At 47.6% G+C, this 14,516-nt stretch overlaps 1 protein-coding gene across 1 annotated transcript in view; it reads right to left on the bottom strand.

Moving 5' to 3' along the window:
• LOC138661875 (transcription factor RelB homolog) overlaps positions 1–14,516 on the bottom strand; it is a 45,681-nt gene that overhangs the window by 19,209 nt on the left and 11,956 nt on the right. Inside the window, exons 4-5 of the mRNA XM_069746822.1 lie at positions 11,147–11,238; positions 10,578–10,709 (exon numbers count right to left, since the gene is read on the bottom strand). Coding sequence (XP_069602923.1) covers positions 10,578–10,709; positions 11,147–11,238 — 224 coding nt within the window. The remainder of the gene's footprint in view (positions 1–10,577; positions 10,710–11,146; positions 11,239–14,516) is intronic.

Raw genomic sequence — 14,516 nt, 5'->3', positions numbered from 1 at the left:
CAAGCTCCCTCCTGTGGTCATGAGTGGTACTTCGGCTGGTTCTGTCTATGAGCTTCCTCTGGTGGATGTGAGTGGGGCTGCGGCTTCTGAGTTTCCTTCCTCAGGTGACGAGGTTAAGTCGTTAGGTGCTGCTCTATTTAACTCCACCTAGTTCTTTGTTCCTGGCCTCCAGTCAATGTTCCAGTATTGGTCTTGCTTTCTCCTGGATCGTTCTTGTGGCCTGTCTGCCCTGCATAAGCTAAGTTTTGCTTGTGTTACTTTTATTTGCTATATTTTCTGTCCAGCTTGCTATATTGTTTTTTCTTGCTTGCTGGAAGCTCTGAGACGCAGAGGGAGCACCTCCATACCGTTAGTCGGTGCGGAGGGTCTTTTTGCCCCCTCTGCGTGGTTGTTTGTAGGTTTTTGTGCTGACCGCAAAGCTATCTTTCTTATCCTCGGTCTATTCAGTAAGTCGGGCCTCACTTTGCTAAAATCTATTTCATCTCTGTGTTTGTATTTTCATCTTTACTCACAGTCATTATATGTGGGGGCTGCCTTTTCCTTTGGGGAATTTCTCTGAGGCAAGGTAGGCTTTATTTTCCTTTCTTCAGGGCTAGCTAGTTTCTTAGGCTGTGCCGAGTTGCATAGGGAGCGTTAGGCGCAATCCACGGCTATTTCTAGTGTGGTTGATAGGTTTAGGGATTGCGGTCAGCAGAGTTCCCACATCTCAGAGCTCGTCCTATGTTAGTAACTATCAGGTCACTTTGTGTGCTCTTAACCACTAGGTCCATTGTGGTTCTGAATCACCTGTTCATAACAGTGAGCCCCATCGGGGACAGCGATGATAATGTGTGTAAACTGTAAAGCGCTGCGGAATATGTTAGCACTATATAAAAATAAAGATTATTTATTTATTTGTAAGCACAGAACTGAAGCTGACCGTTCCAGCGATTCTGGACAACTGCAAAACAGTGTTTATGAGCTCAATAGAAAAGAGCTAGCAAGCAAAGTGCATGTTATACTGACTAGCAGTGGTGGTCGGTCTCCAACACAACGATCTGTAAACAAAAGAAAAAAAAAGTGTTAATATCTCAAGAATGGCAGAAAATTTTAATAAGCAGTAAATTGCAGAATTTCTTGTATTTACAGGCACTATCCCACAGTACCCATCTGTAAGGAGATTGCTTTTCCTGCTTACCTGGAACCACTTAGTCAGACAGCTGGGTTGTCGGGGGAAGACTTTCTGCCCTGGACAGAAGGGACCATGTGACGGCTGGGGCAGGGAGGAAGAGACGGGGGAGTGGTCAGAAAAGTGCGGGAGAGCAGAGCGCACCAGAGAGAGGGGACAGCGTGCCAGAGAGTAAGCAGGCTGCAGCTCCGCGCTCCCCATGACAGAGTGCTCCCTGTGAGGGCACTAAGGCTGGAATGAGAGTGGGGACTTGGAAGACTCCATAATCTGAGAAGACTCTTCCCCTGACAGTGCAGAGACAGTGACTCGAGTGCAGCTCTGGTGACCGCAGTGACAAGCAAAGATCCCTGAGTGTGATAAGTAACTGCCCAGCGTGTGTGTGACATTGTTACTACAGAGAAGCTGCCAGGCTTACATACAGAGACTCCTGCAGCAGTTACCGAGACTGTGCTACTTCCTGAATTCAGTTTCAGTTTGAGAAGAACAGGCTGCAGAGACTTAACCCCGGAGTTTCCAGGAGACAGAAAAGAGACTTCAGGATCTCAAGTGCTGCTGGTGACTGTACCCACATTGGAATAAGGACCCTCCAGTCAGCATTTCCCTGGACTGATAAGTTACAAGAACACTCGTTTTCCATTCCTATTCTGCTTAGCTGTTTCATAGCTTCAGTTAACTTGTTGTGTACTGTTATACTGCTTGCATTATCTTTGCTAACCCCCTGCTTCCTCCCTGTGAGGAGAATTTTACCCCTGTTAATAAATCCCCTTCAACAGTTGGTCTGTCTGTTCCGTGGTGATATACTCAACCCTGCACTCTATTACATTTGGCGTAGTCGGCAGGATGTCACACGGTAGCACAGAAGGGGCAGACCAAGCAGTTGGGGGAGGCCCAAGGTCTAGCATTTCCCTGGGAGCCATGTTAGTTAACTTGCCAAAATTCTCGGGGAGTGATGTCATGTTGTGTAGTTGGACGGAGCGCATCCGAGGGATGATGCGGATGCATCCTATGACACTGGCTCTGCAGGCGGAAATAGCAGTGATGGCCCTAGAGGGGGATGCACGGGACTCTGTTATGCTCAGACCCCCCCAGGTGAGAGATACCCTGGACAAAGTATTACGTATACTTGAGACGCATGGGGACCCCACTGACGTAGGGGAGCTGCACATGCGACTGTTCCGCCGGGTACAAAGAGAGGGGGAGACCGTGACGCAATATATGAATGCCCTGCAGGAGCTTCATACTGACATTATACGGAAGGACAGCGTAGGTGTGGGGTCAGTTGACGTTGTGCTGCGAGATCAACTCGTGACAGGCTTGCAAGATGTGTTGGTGAAACAGGCCCTGCGAGAGCGCATGCGCATAAAGCTAGATATGACTTTCTCTGAGGTCGGGAGTGGGGCACGCGCGAGCAAGAGCAAGGGGTGGTAGTGCCAGTGGGACAGGTATGGAGCGGGGAGGTAACAGCCCCTCAATGGGTAGAAGACTTGAAGAAGGAGGTTAAGCGAGTCCGTGAGGAAGTAGCTGAATATAAGAAGACCCCTGCTGCCGAGTGCTGCCCTGTGCGAGAAAGAGAGTACGCCCCCAAAGTGAGACTAGTGCCGCTCGGCGAAGAAGACTGCCTACATGCTACAATTGCGGAGCACCCAGTCAAAATGAAGAGGAGACGATGTGGACCCGGGATTCCCGGTCGAAGATAAGAAGAATCTGGGAAGAGATTGAGAGTCTGTGGAAAGCCCTGACTGCCGTTTTGGGGACCAGCGGCATACCCCGAGGTAACGTGCGGAAGCCACCATAAAGAGATAGAGAGGTGCGCAGCATGAAGAATGTTTCAGATGTGGCCCCCGAGTGTAACTCCGTATCCTGGGGTGAAGAGCAACCGCAGATGAGAGATGTCCCCCGCCGAGGTCGATGATCCAGATTGAAGCGCCCTCCAGACAGATGCAGAAGTGAGTGCTGGTCGTGCAGAAGGGTGGACACATGTCCAGAAATTGCCCTACCCGAGAAGAGCGGTGGCAGAGATCCGCTCACCCCTCTGAGGGTCCTGCTAACTGGAGGGAACGTTGCCCCTGGAGAGAATGGTACGGCAGGAAGAGAAGAGTTCCACCTAACACAGTACCACAATGTCAGACGCCAAGGAGAGGAGAAAGTGTCAAGCATCTCCGGTGGAATGACTGCGCTGTCCAAAGGCATGAAGGCGAGCCTGGTGGAACTCCAGCCTGGGTCTGAAGGTTTTGTCTGTGAGACTCAGCCCGGAGGGAAAAAAGGGACATCTACTCGAGAAGACCACCAAAGTGTTTTACTGCCTTGCCCAGCACGAGTTCCCGAAGAAGGAGAGAAAGTGCCAAGTGTACCTGCGGCGCACGTTTTCGAGGTCATCGTCGGTGAGAAGGAGGAACCACTGGTGTCGTCCCCTGAGGTGAAGAATGTGCTGGCTGTCAGCTCACTAGTTCCTGATCGGACAGGGGAAATGGAACAGCTGTGTGAGACAGGGCGTGTGGCTGAGAAGTCCTGGGAAGTGATGCCCGCAGAGCCCGGCGCAGATGACGAAGAGTCCGGCCTGCATAGTCTTAATTCATCTGACTCAAGTTTCGACGAGAATGCTCCTGTCAAAGAGAGGGGGAGCTATGGAGAGGAATTGCTTGTAGTAAGCCCCCAAACTGAGGAGCCCGAGCAAGAAGTCCCTAAAGTTTCCGATAACGACAAGGAAGAGGATGAATCATCTACGCAGACATCTGCTAGCGGCAAAGCTAAGAAGAAGGAGAAAAAGAAGAAGAGGCCAGCAGTTGTCGATGAAGCGGAGAAGGCATATCTCAACCTGACTGATGAGCAGCTCCTAAACCATTTAGTTTGGGAGTATGTACAAGAAGAAAGGCAGAAGGAGATGCGAGAATCGCAGGTATCTGACTCCCCTCAAAAGAACAAACAGAAGCACGAAGAGTCCTCGCCCGTGGAATGGCGAGATTCAAGAGAGGGGGAATGTAAGGAGGTTGCTTTTCCTGCTCCTTACCTTGAACCACTTAGTCAGACAGCTGGGCTGTCGGGGGGAAGACTTTCTGCCCTGGACAGAAGGGACCATGTTACGGCTGGGGCAGGGAGGAAGAGACGGGGGTGTGGTCAGAAAGTGCGGGAGAGCAGAGCGCGCCAGACAGAGGGAACAGCGTGCCAGAGAGAAAGCAGGCTGCAGCACCGCACTCCCCATGACAGAGTGCTCCCCGTGAGGGCACTAAGGCTGGGTTCACATTGCGTTAATGGGAAAGCGCTAACGGACAGCGTTGCACGGCGAAATTAACGCCGTGCAACGCGTCCGTTAGCGCGCCCATTCACAGCAATGGGAACGCGCAGCACTAGCGCGTGCCATGTTCGGCACGCGCTATGCGACGCGCCGGTGTTTCCTGGCGCGCCGCGGACGCTGCTTGCAGCGTCCGAGGCGCGCCCGCGGTCCATTCCCCGCTCTCGCAGATCGGGGATCTGCGAGAGCGGGGACGTTACCGCGACCCCGGGACGCGGCCCCATTAAAAACATTGCGTTAGCGCAACCCGCTAGCGCTAAACGGGTTGCACTAACGCAATATGAACCTAGCCTAAGGCTGGAGTGAGAGTGGGGACTTGGAAGACTCCATAATCTGAGAAGACTCTTCCCCTGACAGTGCAGAGACAGTGACTCGAGTGCAGCCCTGGTGACCGCAGTGACAAGCAAAGATCCCTGAGTGTGATAAGTAACTGCCCAGTGTGTGTGTGACATCGTTACTACAGAGAAGCTGCCAGGCTTACAGAGACTCCTGCAGCAGTGACGGAGGAGACTGTGCTACTTCCCGGTTTCAGTTTCACTCTGAGAAGAACAGGCTGCAGAGACTTAGGCTGCTTTCACACATCAGGTTTTTCGCCGGATGCCGGTTCCGGCGTCACGCCGCATCACCGGATCTGTTTTTTTTTTAGGAAACCGGTTGGCATCCGGATGAAACGGATCCGTTTTTCAGCCGGATCAGGTGTCCGGATCCGGCGATTAACCGGATCCGTCTCATCCGGTTGCCATCCAGTTCGTCCAGTTTTCTTTCTGATTTTTTTTTTTACGTATCCGGCTTTTAAAAACGCCCCCTGAAAGGCTGAAAAGGTGATTGGCCGGCTGAAAACTATATATACAGTGTTCCTAACATCTGTGACGGGTTGGAGAGGAGCAAGATACAGAGCAAGATGGACGGCATTATTGCAAAGATTCTGCAGAACAACGTGGATTTCATTGCAGAGGCGAATCGATTGAAAGCAATTGTTATTGAGAAGGAGCAAGAGAGACAGCGTGTCATGCGTCTGCGATGACGCCGTTTGTGGATCCACCCCATCACGGCACAGAGAATGACCCGGGGAGTCTTTTCCACTTTGTGTATGGAGCTACGAGGTGACCCTGACAAGTTTTTCAGCTATGTGTGGATGAAAGCGGAGAACTTTGATATATTGGTGGAGCGGGTTGAACATCTGATAAGAAGGAGTGATAACTATTGCCGATTCTTCATTACCCCGGCTGAGCGTCTGATGGTCACTCTTCAGTAAGCATTCTTTTTGAATCAACTCTTGTAGGGCACGTTTGTTGATATTTTGAATTTGCAGTAATTTCAGCCTTGCGTTTGTCCACAGATTCCTAGCAACTGGTGAATCCCTGTCTTCACTACATTTTCAGTTCAGACTGGGCATTTCAACCATATCAGAAATAGTGAGGCACACTTGCCGTGCACTGTGGGACTCTCTACATGAAGAATACATTCCACATCCCTCAATGCAGACATGGTTTTAAGTAGCTTACAGATTCCTGGAAGTGTGCCAGTTTCCCAATTGCTTGGGTGCGGTGGACGGGAAACACATCCGTATCGTGAAACTGGCTGGTTCTGGATCTCAGTATTTCAACTAGAAGAAGTACTTTTCCATAGTGCTGATGGCCATTGCTGATGCAGATTACAAATTTGTAGCGGTGGACATTGGGGCGTATGGCCGTTCTAATGATTCACAAGTTTTCAAACTGTCTGCTATGGGGCGGCATTTATATGGACAAACATTTCAATCCCCCCCCCCCCCAAGACCACTGCCTCAAACCTCTGAGTCACCAATGCCATTTGTATGTGTTGGGGATGAAGCTTTTCAGCTTTCCGAGCATCTTTTGAAACCCTACTCCAGCCGTGGTTTAACCAATACTAAAAGAATTTTCAACTACAGACTCACACGTGCAAGGAGAATGGTGGAGTGTGCGTTTGGGATCATAACCGCCGAATGGAGAGTTCTCTTGACATCCATTAACTTGAAGACAGACACTGTGGATGAGGTAGTGAAAGCGTGTGTTGTCCTACACAATTATATTATATCCAAGGAACAGCTTTCCATTGAGGACCACTCTTCCGAAACCACCTTGACGGATTATAGCAATCAGACGTACAGAAGTTCTTCCACAGTTTCCAGAATACGGGATCACTTTGCAGAATATTTTATTTCACCCCAAGGAAGAATACACTGGCAGGATGAGAGAGTTTAAACCCTTGTATGTACCTAGTAATAACTGTTACCTTTACCCATGTTGTGTACCAGTTTGGTTTTTACCTTTTACCCATGTTGTGTACCAGTTTGGTTTTTACCTTTTACCCATGTTGTGTACCTGTTTGGTTTTTACCTTTTACCCATGTTGTGTACCTGTTTGGGTTTACCTTTTAGCCATGTTGTGTACCTGTTTGGTTTTAACTTTTAACCAAGATGTGCATCTGTTTGGGTTGTACCCAAAGTACTTTAGCTGTTACCAATAAACCTTGTTTAACAAAAGTGTTATTTGTCCTTAATGAATAAATACAAGAGCGTTTTGAACCAAAAACTTTTATTAACATTTTTAAACAACCAAAAAAACATACAGGTAAGTAACTAAAGGTTTTCATACGTCGGGGTGGAGATACTGTCGGAGGGACTGTCGGATAGGGACACTTCAACAGTGGGAGTGTGGAGAGAGGAATGTGGTGGTGGTGGTGAATGTTCTATAGGTAGGGGTGAAGGAGTGGAGAAAGCTATTTAGCGGGTGGACAAGAAAGTGGGATTGGGGTTAGGAATTTGGTAGGATGGAGGGGTGTAGGTAATGTTTTGGGAGGCAGAAGGAGTGATGTGTGGAGAAGATGGTTGGGAAGAGGGTGATAGAGGCTGTTGGAAGTGAGCAGGGAGAGGAGGCGAGGATGAAGTAGATGGGAAGTTGTATGGGTCGGAATCATCATATGGGTGGGAAGGGGCACGGGCGGGAGGCTGGTAGTGTGGCTGGTGGGAAGGGTCACGTGCGGGAGGCTGGTAGTGTGGATGGTGGGAAGGGGCACGGGGCTGGTAGTGTGGCTGGTGGGAAGGGACACGGGAACGTTGAAAGTGTTGTGGCTGTTGGGACGGGGCACGATGTGGATGATGGTGAGGTAGGTGGGATGGGGCACGGTCAGTTTGGCGGTACGGGTCAGGAGGATGGTACTGGCTGTAATGATGGACAGTGGAGGAAGGGGGGCAGTTGGAGGATGGTTGGAAAGACTATCTGCTCTAGAAACAATGAGCGCTAGAGTAGACTGGCAGGATTCCATTACTTGCATCTGCTGAAAAGTAGATAGCGTCTCCATTTGCTCAAGCACCGACTGAAAAAAAGTGTTGTTCGGTGACTGTCTTGCCTCTGAACGCATTGTTACCAGAAGTGAATGCATCTCGAGCATACTTTTATTTATGAAATTGAAACCTGCAGGCATTTGCTCGGACAAAACTTTCAGACAGTTCTGAAACGATGCGTTCAGGTGCAAGAACTCAGGCGCATACCTATGTACCTGACGCCTCTGCCGAAACCGCCCCGATTCTACAGGTGTACTAGAGGTGGCTGCAGCAGAGAGGTGGGGTACAGGAAACGCTATGTCCTCACCAGCAGCTACATGCAATGGAAACGGCCAGGATGCTCCAGCGCTCGTGGATGGGAAAGAGGGATCAGTAGAGTGGGAAGGTGCAGAGTGGGAAGGTGCAGAGGTTTCCTCATTGTCAAAGTGTCCCCGGTGGCGGCCACCTGAGGGATCGCCCCAGAAGGGTTCAACTGTGCTGCAGGCTCCCGAGTGCTCCCGACGGTACTGTGGAAAAAAAGAGAAAAACAAACAATTAATATACTGTCATTGCATGGTCCTGGCTGAAAGAGCAAAAGAGGTTTAGACATGTACAACATTAGTGCATGTGGTGGGTAATATTTACCTTCGGGTGACCATCGTTGACCTGAGGAACGACAGGGCCCTTGCATATTTGTACGTGCTCCTGCGTCCTCCAGATCCACTCAGGGCCCGCATCTCTTTGTAAAGCGATCCCTGATCGACCGCCACCTTTTCACAATCCGCTCACTTGTTAAAAAAGGAGAAAGACAACTTGGTTAGAAACAGCATTTTAGAATGCATCACCAAAACTGAACTGAGGATACTTACGCTCTTGAATCTGGGCCTGAACATCAAGGTCCTCCCACCTCGGTATCAGTTCGCGGCAGATTTGCTCCCAGAGTCGACGGGTCACTGAGAGATCAGCATGGTGGCGGTCACCCATATTCCACAACGGCTCCCTGTCTCTGACAAGATCGATGAGGAGGTCAATATCAAGGCCGACCTCCTCACCGTCCGAATCTGGAGCACGCTGTGAAACCTGTTTGAAAAGGGGGAAAAAAAATTAACACCAAATTTGAAACATTGCTAACCTCCCCCCCAAAAATTAAAAAAAAAACCTACACGACGACGGCCGCCACGAGATTCACGCCGACGACCCTGGGAGCCACTGGAAGGACCTCTTGCTTGGGCACCAGATTCTGAACTCTAGAAGAAAAATAAAAAAAATTATGTGCTTGTTGGTAGCCATTCTATGTGTTGTGTGCCATGTGATATATATAAGTTTTGTATGTGTTGTGTGAGGTTTGAAAGTATCATTTTCTATGTGTTGTGTTGTAAGTATCTCGTGTTATGTTTTGTGTGTAGTGTAGGGTGTGGTTCCGCAATAGATGACAGATACATACCAATTGTGAGCCCTCTCCGTGTGTTTCTCCACCCCTTCCCTCTTCTTCGGGGAGCACCTCTTCTACTGGGGAATCAGCTTCATCAGCTTCCTACGATGAAAGATAAAAAAATACATTATAGATACACACACACACTGTCACACACACTCGACAACGATGGAGCAAGAGAACTTATGTTCATATTTACCTCTGTGCGTTGACGATGAGGAGGAGGAGGGCTCCCCAAAGACATGGCTGCAGGCTTCAGGCTCTGTGGCAGGCTCTGTGGCAGGATTCAGGCTCTGTGGCAGGCTCTCGGCTCTGTGGCAGGATTCAGGCTCTGTGGCAGGCTCTCGGCTCTGTGGCAGGATTCAGGCTCTGTGGCAGGCTCTCGGCTCTGTGGCAGGATTCAGGCTCTGTGGCAGGATTCAGGCTCTGTGGCAGGCTCTCGGCTTTCTGGCAGGTTTTCGGCTCTCTGGCAGGATTCAGGCTCTGTGGCAGGCTCTCGGCTCTGTGGCAGGCTCTCGGCTCTGTGGCAGGATTCAGGCTCTCTGGCAGGCTCTCTGGCAGGTTTCTGGCTCCTTCCGTCTTGGCAGGGTGTGTCAGGGTGTTGGCTCTTCTGCTTTTTGGCTGGAAATGGATGAAGGCCTCATGGCCCTGCTTTATATAAAGTCCAGGGGGCTGCCCATAGATTTTTGAGCATGCTCAGTGTAAAAAGCCGGATACGGCCGCCGTATTCGACTTTTTCCGGATCCGGCGCTTTCCGGCGTCCATAGACATGCATTGTTGCGAAAAGCCAGAAAGGCCGGATCCGGCGTTTCCAGCTTTTACGCCGGAGACAAAAAACGTTACAGTAGACGTTTTTTCCACACGCCAGAATCGACTCGACGCCGGATCCGGCTTCACATCGTAAGGAACGCTGGGCCATCCAGCGCCAATAATATTCAACGGGGGAAAAGCCGGATCCGGTTTTCAATTCCGTTTTTTGGCGGAAGTGCCGGAATTCGCCTGAAACAAAAAACCTGATGTGTGAAAGCAGCCTTAACCCCGGAGTTTCCAGGAGACAGAGAAGAGACTTCAGGATCTCAAGTGCTGCTGGTGACTGTACCCACATTGGAATAAGGACCCTCCAGTCAGGATTTCCCTGGACTGATAAGTTACAAGAACACTCGTTTTCCATTCCTATTCTGCTTAGCTGTTTCATACCTTCAGTTAACTTGTTGTGTACTGTTATACTGCTTGCATTATCTTTGCTAACCCCCTGCTTCCTCCCTGTGAGGAGAATTTTACCCCTGTTAATAAATCCCCTTCAACAGTTGGTCTGTCTGTTCCGTGGTGACATACTCAACCCTGCGCTCTATTACACATCTATGAGGATGGGAAATAACCCTTTAATTATCAGGATACTTACTTCTATCATACACCAACTCTGACAGCACTGGGCCAATACACATTCGCTGTCCAGATGGAGTAGTATACGAAGCCTGGAAGCATAGCCTGACAACATTCAGATCCACCTCCTCATGGTGCCGCCACATGCCAGCTATGGGGGAGAAACAGCAAGCAGAAGCCATGATACTTGTCACTCACTATAGAGTATATAAACGCTATAGGGGAGAAACAGCAAGCAGAAGCCATGATACTGGTCACTCACTATAGAGTATATAAACGATATACGGTAGGTAGATAGATATATATATATATATAAAAAAAATTCCTTTATAAGCTTATAAGCTATTTAAAGCTGCTCTGAATTTTAATTGTGTATTGTATTGAATTTTGTAATAAAATATATTTTTCCAAATATACGCTTTGGTCCTTTTGCTTTAAATATCTTATAAAGGAATCTTTTTGATGTACGTTCTCTACTATAGAGTTATTGAAAGTGTTATTTAAAGTCATAAGCTAAAGGAATTCTTTGTGTGCTAATGCTATATATATATACATTACAAATTCAGTCGTTCGGCAGTCAGTACTCACCATTGTATGGATCTATGCCCAAATTCAGTCTTTTCTTGACTGATGTCTCAATTTCCTTCTTGCGGGCGCACTGGATACCCAGATTACTAAAGCTGGAAGATTAAATAAAAAACAAACTGTCGTTGGGATTCAACCATATCGTGCAAATAATAAATATCAATGTATCGAGGGCTTTATAGGTAACACTATCCCAAGCACTCACATCCCCGATTACTTACAGTGGGGCAAAAAAGTATTTAGTCAGTCAGCAATAGTGCAAGTTCCACCACTTAAAAAGATGAGAGGCGTCTGTAATTTACATCATAGGTAGACCTCAACTATGGGAGACAAACTGAGAAAAAAAAATCCAGAAAATCACATTGTCTGTTTTTTTAACATTTTATTTGCATATTATGGTGGAAAATAAGTATTTGGTCAGAAACAAAATTTCATCTCAATACTTTGTAATATATCCTTTGTTGGCAATGACAGGTCAAACGTTTTCTGTAAGTCTTCACAAGGTTGCCACACACTGTTGTTGGTATGTTGGCCCATTCCTCTATGCAGATCTCTAGAGCAGTGATGTTTTTGGCTTTTCGCTTGGCAACACGGACTTTCAACTCCCTCCAAAGGTTTTCTATAGGGTTGAGATCTGGAGACTGGCTAGGCCACTCCAGGACCTTGAAATGCTTCTTACGAAGCCACTCCTTCGTTGCCCTGGCGGTGTGATTTGGATCATTGTCATGTTGAAAGACCCAGCCACGTTTCATCTTCAATGCCCTTGCTGATAGAATGAGGTTTGCACTCAAAATCTCACGATACATGGCCTCATTCATTCTTTCATGTACCCGGATCAGTCGTCCTGGCCCCTTTGCAGAGAAATAGCCCCAAAGCATGATGTTTCCACCACCATGCTTTACAATAGGTATGGTGTTTGATGGATGCAACTCAGTATTCTTTTTCCTCCAAACACGACAAGTTGTGTTTCTACCAAACAGTTCCAGTTTGGTTTCATCAGACCATAGGACATTCTCCCAAAACTCCTCTGGATCATCCAAATTCTCTCTAGCAAACTTCAGACGGGCCCGGACATGTACTGGCTTAAGCAGTGGGACACGTCTGGCACTGCAGGATCTGAGTCCATGGTGGCGTAGTGTGTTACATATGGTAGGCCTTGTTACATTGGTCCCAGCTCTCTGCAGTTCATTCACTAGGTCCCCCCGCGTGGTTCTGGGATTTTTGCTCACCGTTCTTGTGATCATTCTGACCCCACGGGGTGGGATTTTGCGTGGAGCCCCAGATCGAGGGAGATTATCAGTGGTCTTGTATGTCTTCCATTTTCTAATTATTGCTCCCACTGTTGATTTCTTCACTCCAAGCTGGTTGGCTATTGCAGATTCAGTCTTCCCAGCCTGGTGCAGGGCTACAATTTTGTTTCTGGTGTCCTTTGACAGCTCTTTGGTCTTCACCATAGTGGAGTTTGGAGTCAGACTGTTTGAGGGTGTGCACAGGTATCTTTTTATACTGATAACAAGTTTAAACAGGTGCCATTACTACAGGTAATGAGTGGAGGAAAGAGGAGACTCTTAAAGAAGAAGTTACAGGTCTGTGAGAGCCAGAAATCTTGATTGTTTGTTTCTGACCAAATACTTATTTTCCACCATAATATGCAAATAAAATGTTAAAAAAACAGACAATGTGATTTTCTGGATTTTTTTTTCTCAGTTTGTCTCCCATAGTTGAGGTCTACCTATGATGTAAATTACAGACGCCTCTCATCTTTTTAAGTGGTGGAACTTGCACTATTGCTGACTGACTAAATACTTTTTTGCCCCACTGTAGTATCTCCTGCTACAGAGGAAATGGAGAAGAAATTTGTCCTTGGGGGTTATTGGTGGCAGCATGGATATTTTTTTGTCAGTTAAAGGGATTGTCCATTCATGATTTAGAATGCTATAAAGTAGTAAGGAATTTAAGGTATTTTTTACCTCTTTACGGGTAGGTATTTTTCTGCAGTTGCAGATTTAAATTAATAAATAAATTAAAGGGGGAGTCTGGCCTTAATAAAAAAGGCCTTAATAAAAAAAAACTTTAATAACAAATTGAGGTACCGTATACTCACCCTGGTGATCCAGCTGAGGCCAGTCCGGTGTTCTGTGACCAAAAGGGAAGCCATGACATCACCGTTCTTCTGTAACAAGACTGATGAAGCCTATGATTGGCTGCAGCAGTCATGTGGCTAGCAGAGAATGTCGTCACATGAGTGCTGCAGCCAATCACAGGCTTGTGACAGAAGAACAGCAACATTATGACTGCTGGTCCAGAGCAGCCTGTGCTGGGTCCTCAAAGGGTAAAATCAGGTAAGTATGACTCAGTATGTAATTTTCAAGAAAATAATACCCAGATTTAAAGGTTTTATTAGGGCAGGAGAATCCCTTTAATTGAGATGAACCATAATCTCCCCCAATTCTCAGTTACCCGCACAGTATAAAATATGGTAATCACAAAAACCTCATTGACATGTTATTGTCAGCAACTAGGGCTATAGTTAGCCCATTCAAATACACAAAAAGTTTACCCACTCTAGAAAGTATATATGTCAGGAGAAACAAGAGCTTTTAGATACAATGAATAAAAGACCATATTTTATTGAAAGTTCACAAAAGAGACATTGTATACACAAATCATCAGAAAAGACGCATGTAAAGTGAGACATATGCAGAAAGGGAACAGGGGTACTAGGGAACCACTAATTGCATCTGCCCAATTGTGCCTAAAAATCAATCCATCTCTAAAGTGCTCGTGCAATAAGGTATAGCACCGGCTGGCTTGCCTCCCCCAAAGACTATATAAACGTAGAATAACTTGGGTCAAAAATAGAACACCATGCGGGACAGACAAGCACTTACCAAGGGCAGAGATTAGAGGACCCTGGGCCGGGTGTTAGAATGCCCCGACGCGCGTTTCGTGTCTTCAATAGACTGCTTTTTCAAGGGGAGTGAGAAAGCTTTAGCAGCAAGGACCTTTTATGGTCACAAGGTGGGTCAAATGGGATTTGAGGACCAATCCGAGTGGTTATACATGGTACATGCGCACCGCATATCTCAGGTCCTGGAGGTACACCAGAGCGTCACTTATTACTGCGCACGTGTGGGGAGAGGAGAAAGTCCCCGGGCACGCGAGCAAGGCAAAGAGACGCGCCGCCGTCCACCAGAGATCCAGAGCAGCGGCACGCATGCGCACAACCACTACATCACCAACGCAAGGTCTGAATGGTCATTTAACATCCACTAACGACACTTACAGATGGTATCTACAATAGTATAATATATAGTGACCACAATGGCGATACAAAACATATAACACCATGGGCATGGAGACGAGTATAGAT

This window comes from Ranitomeya imitator, chromosome 2 (assembly GCF_032444005.1).
Source record: "Ranitomeya imitator isolate aRanImi1 chromosome 2, aRanImi1.pri, whole genome shotgun sequence".
Taxonomy (NCBI): Eukaryota; Metazoa; Chordata; class Amphibia; order Anura; family Dendrobatidae; genus Ranitomeya; species Ranitomeya imitator.
Note: the sequence above shows the minus strand (reverse complement) of the source record. Positions and strands in the feature narration are given on the sequence as shown.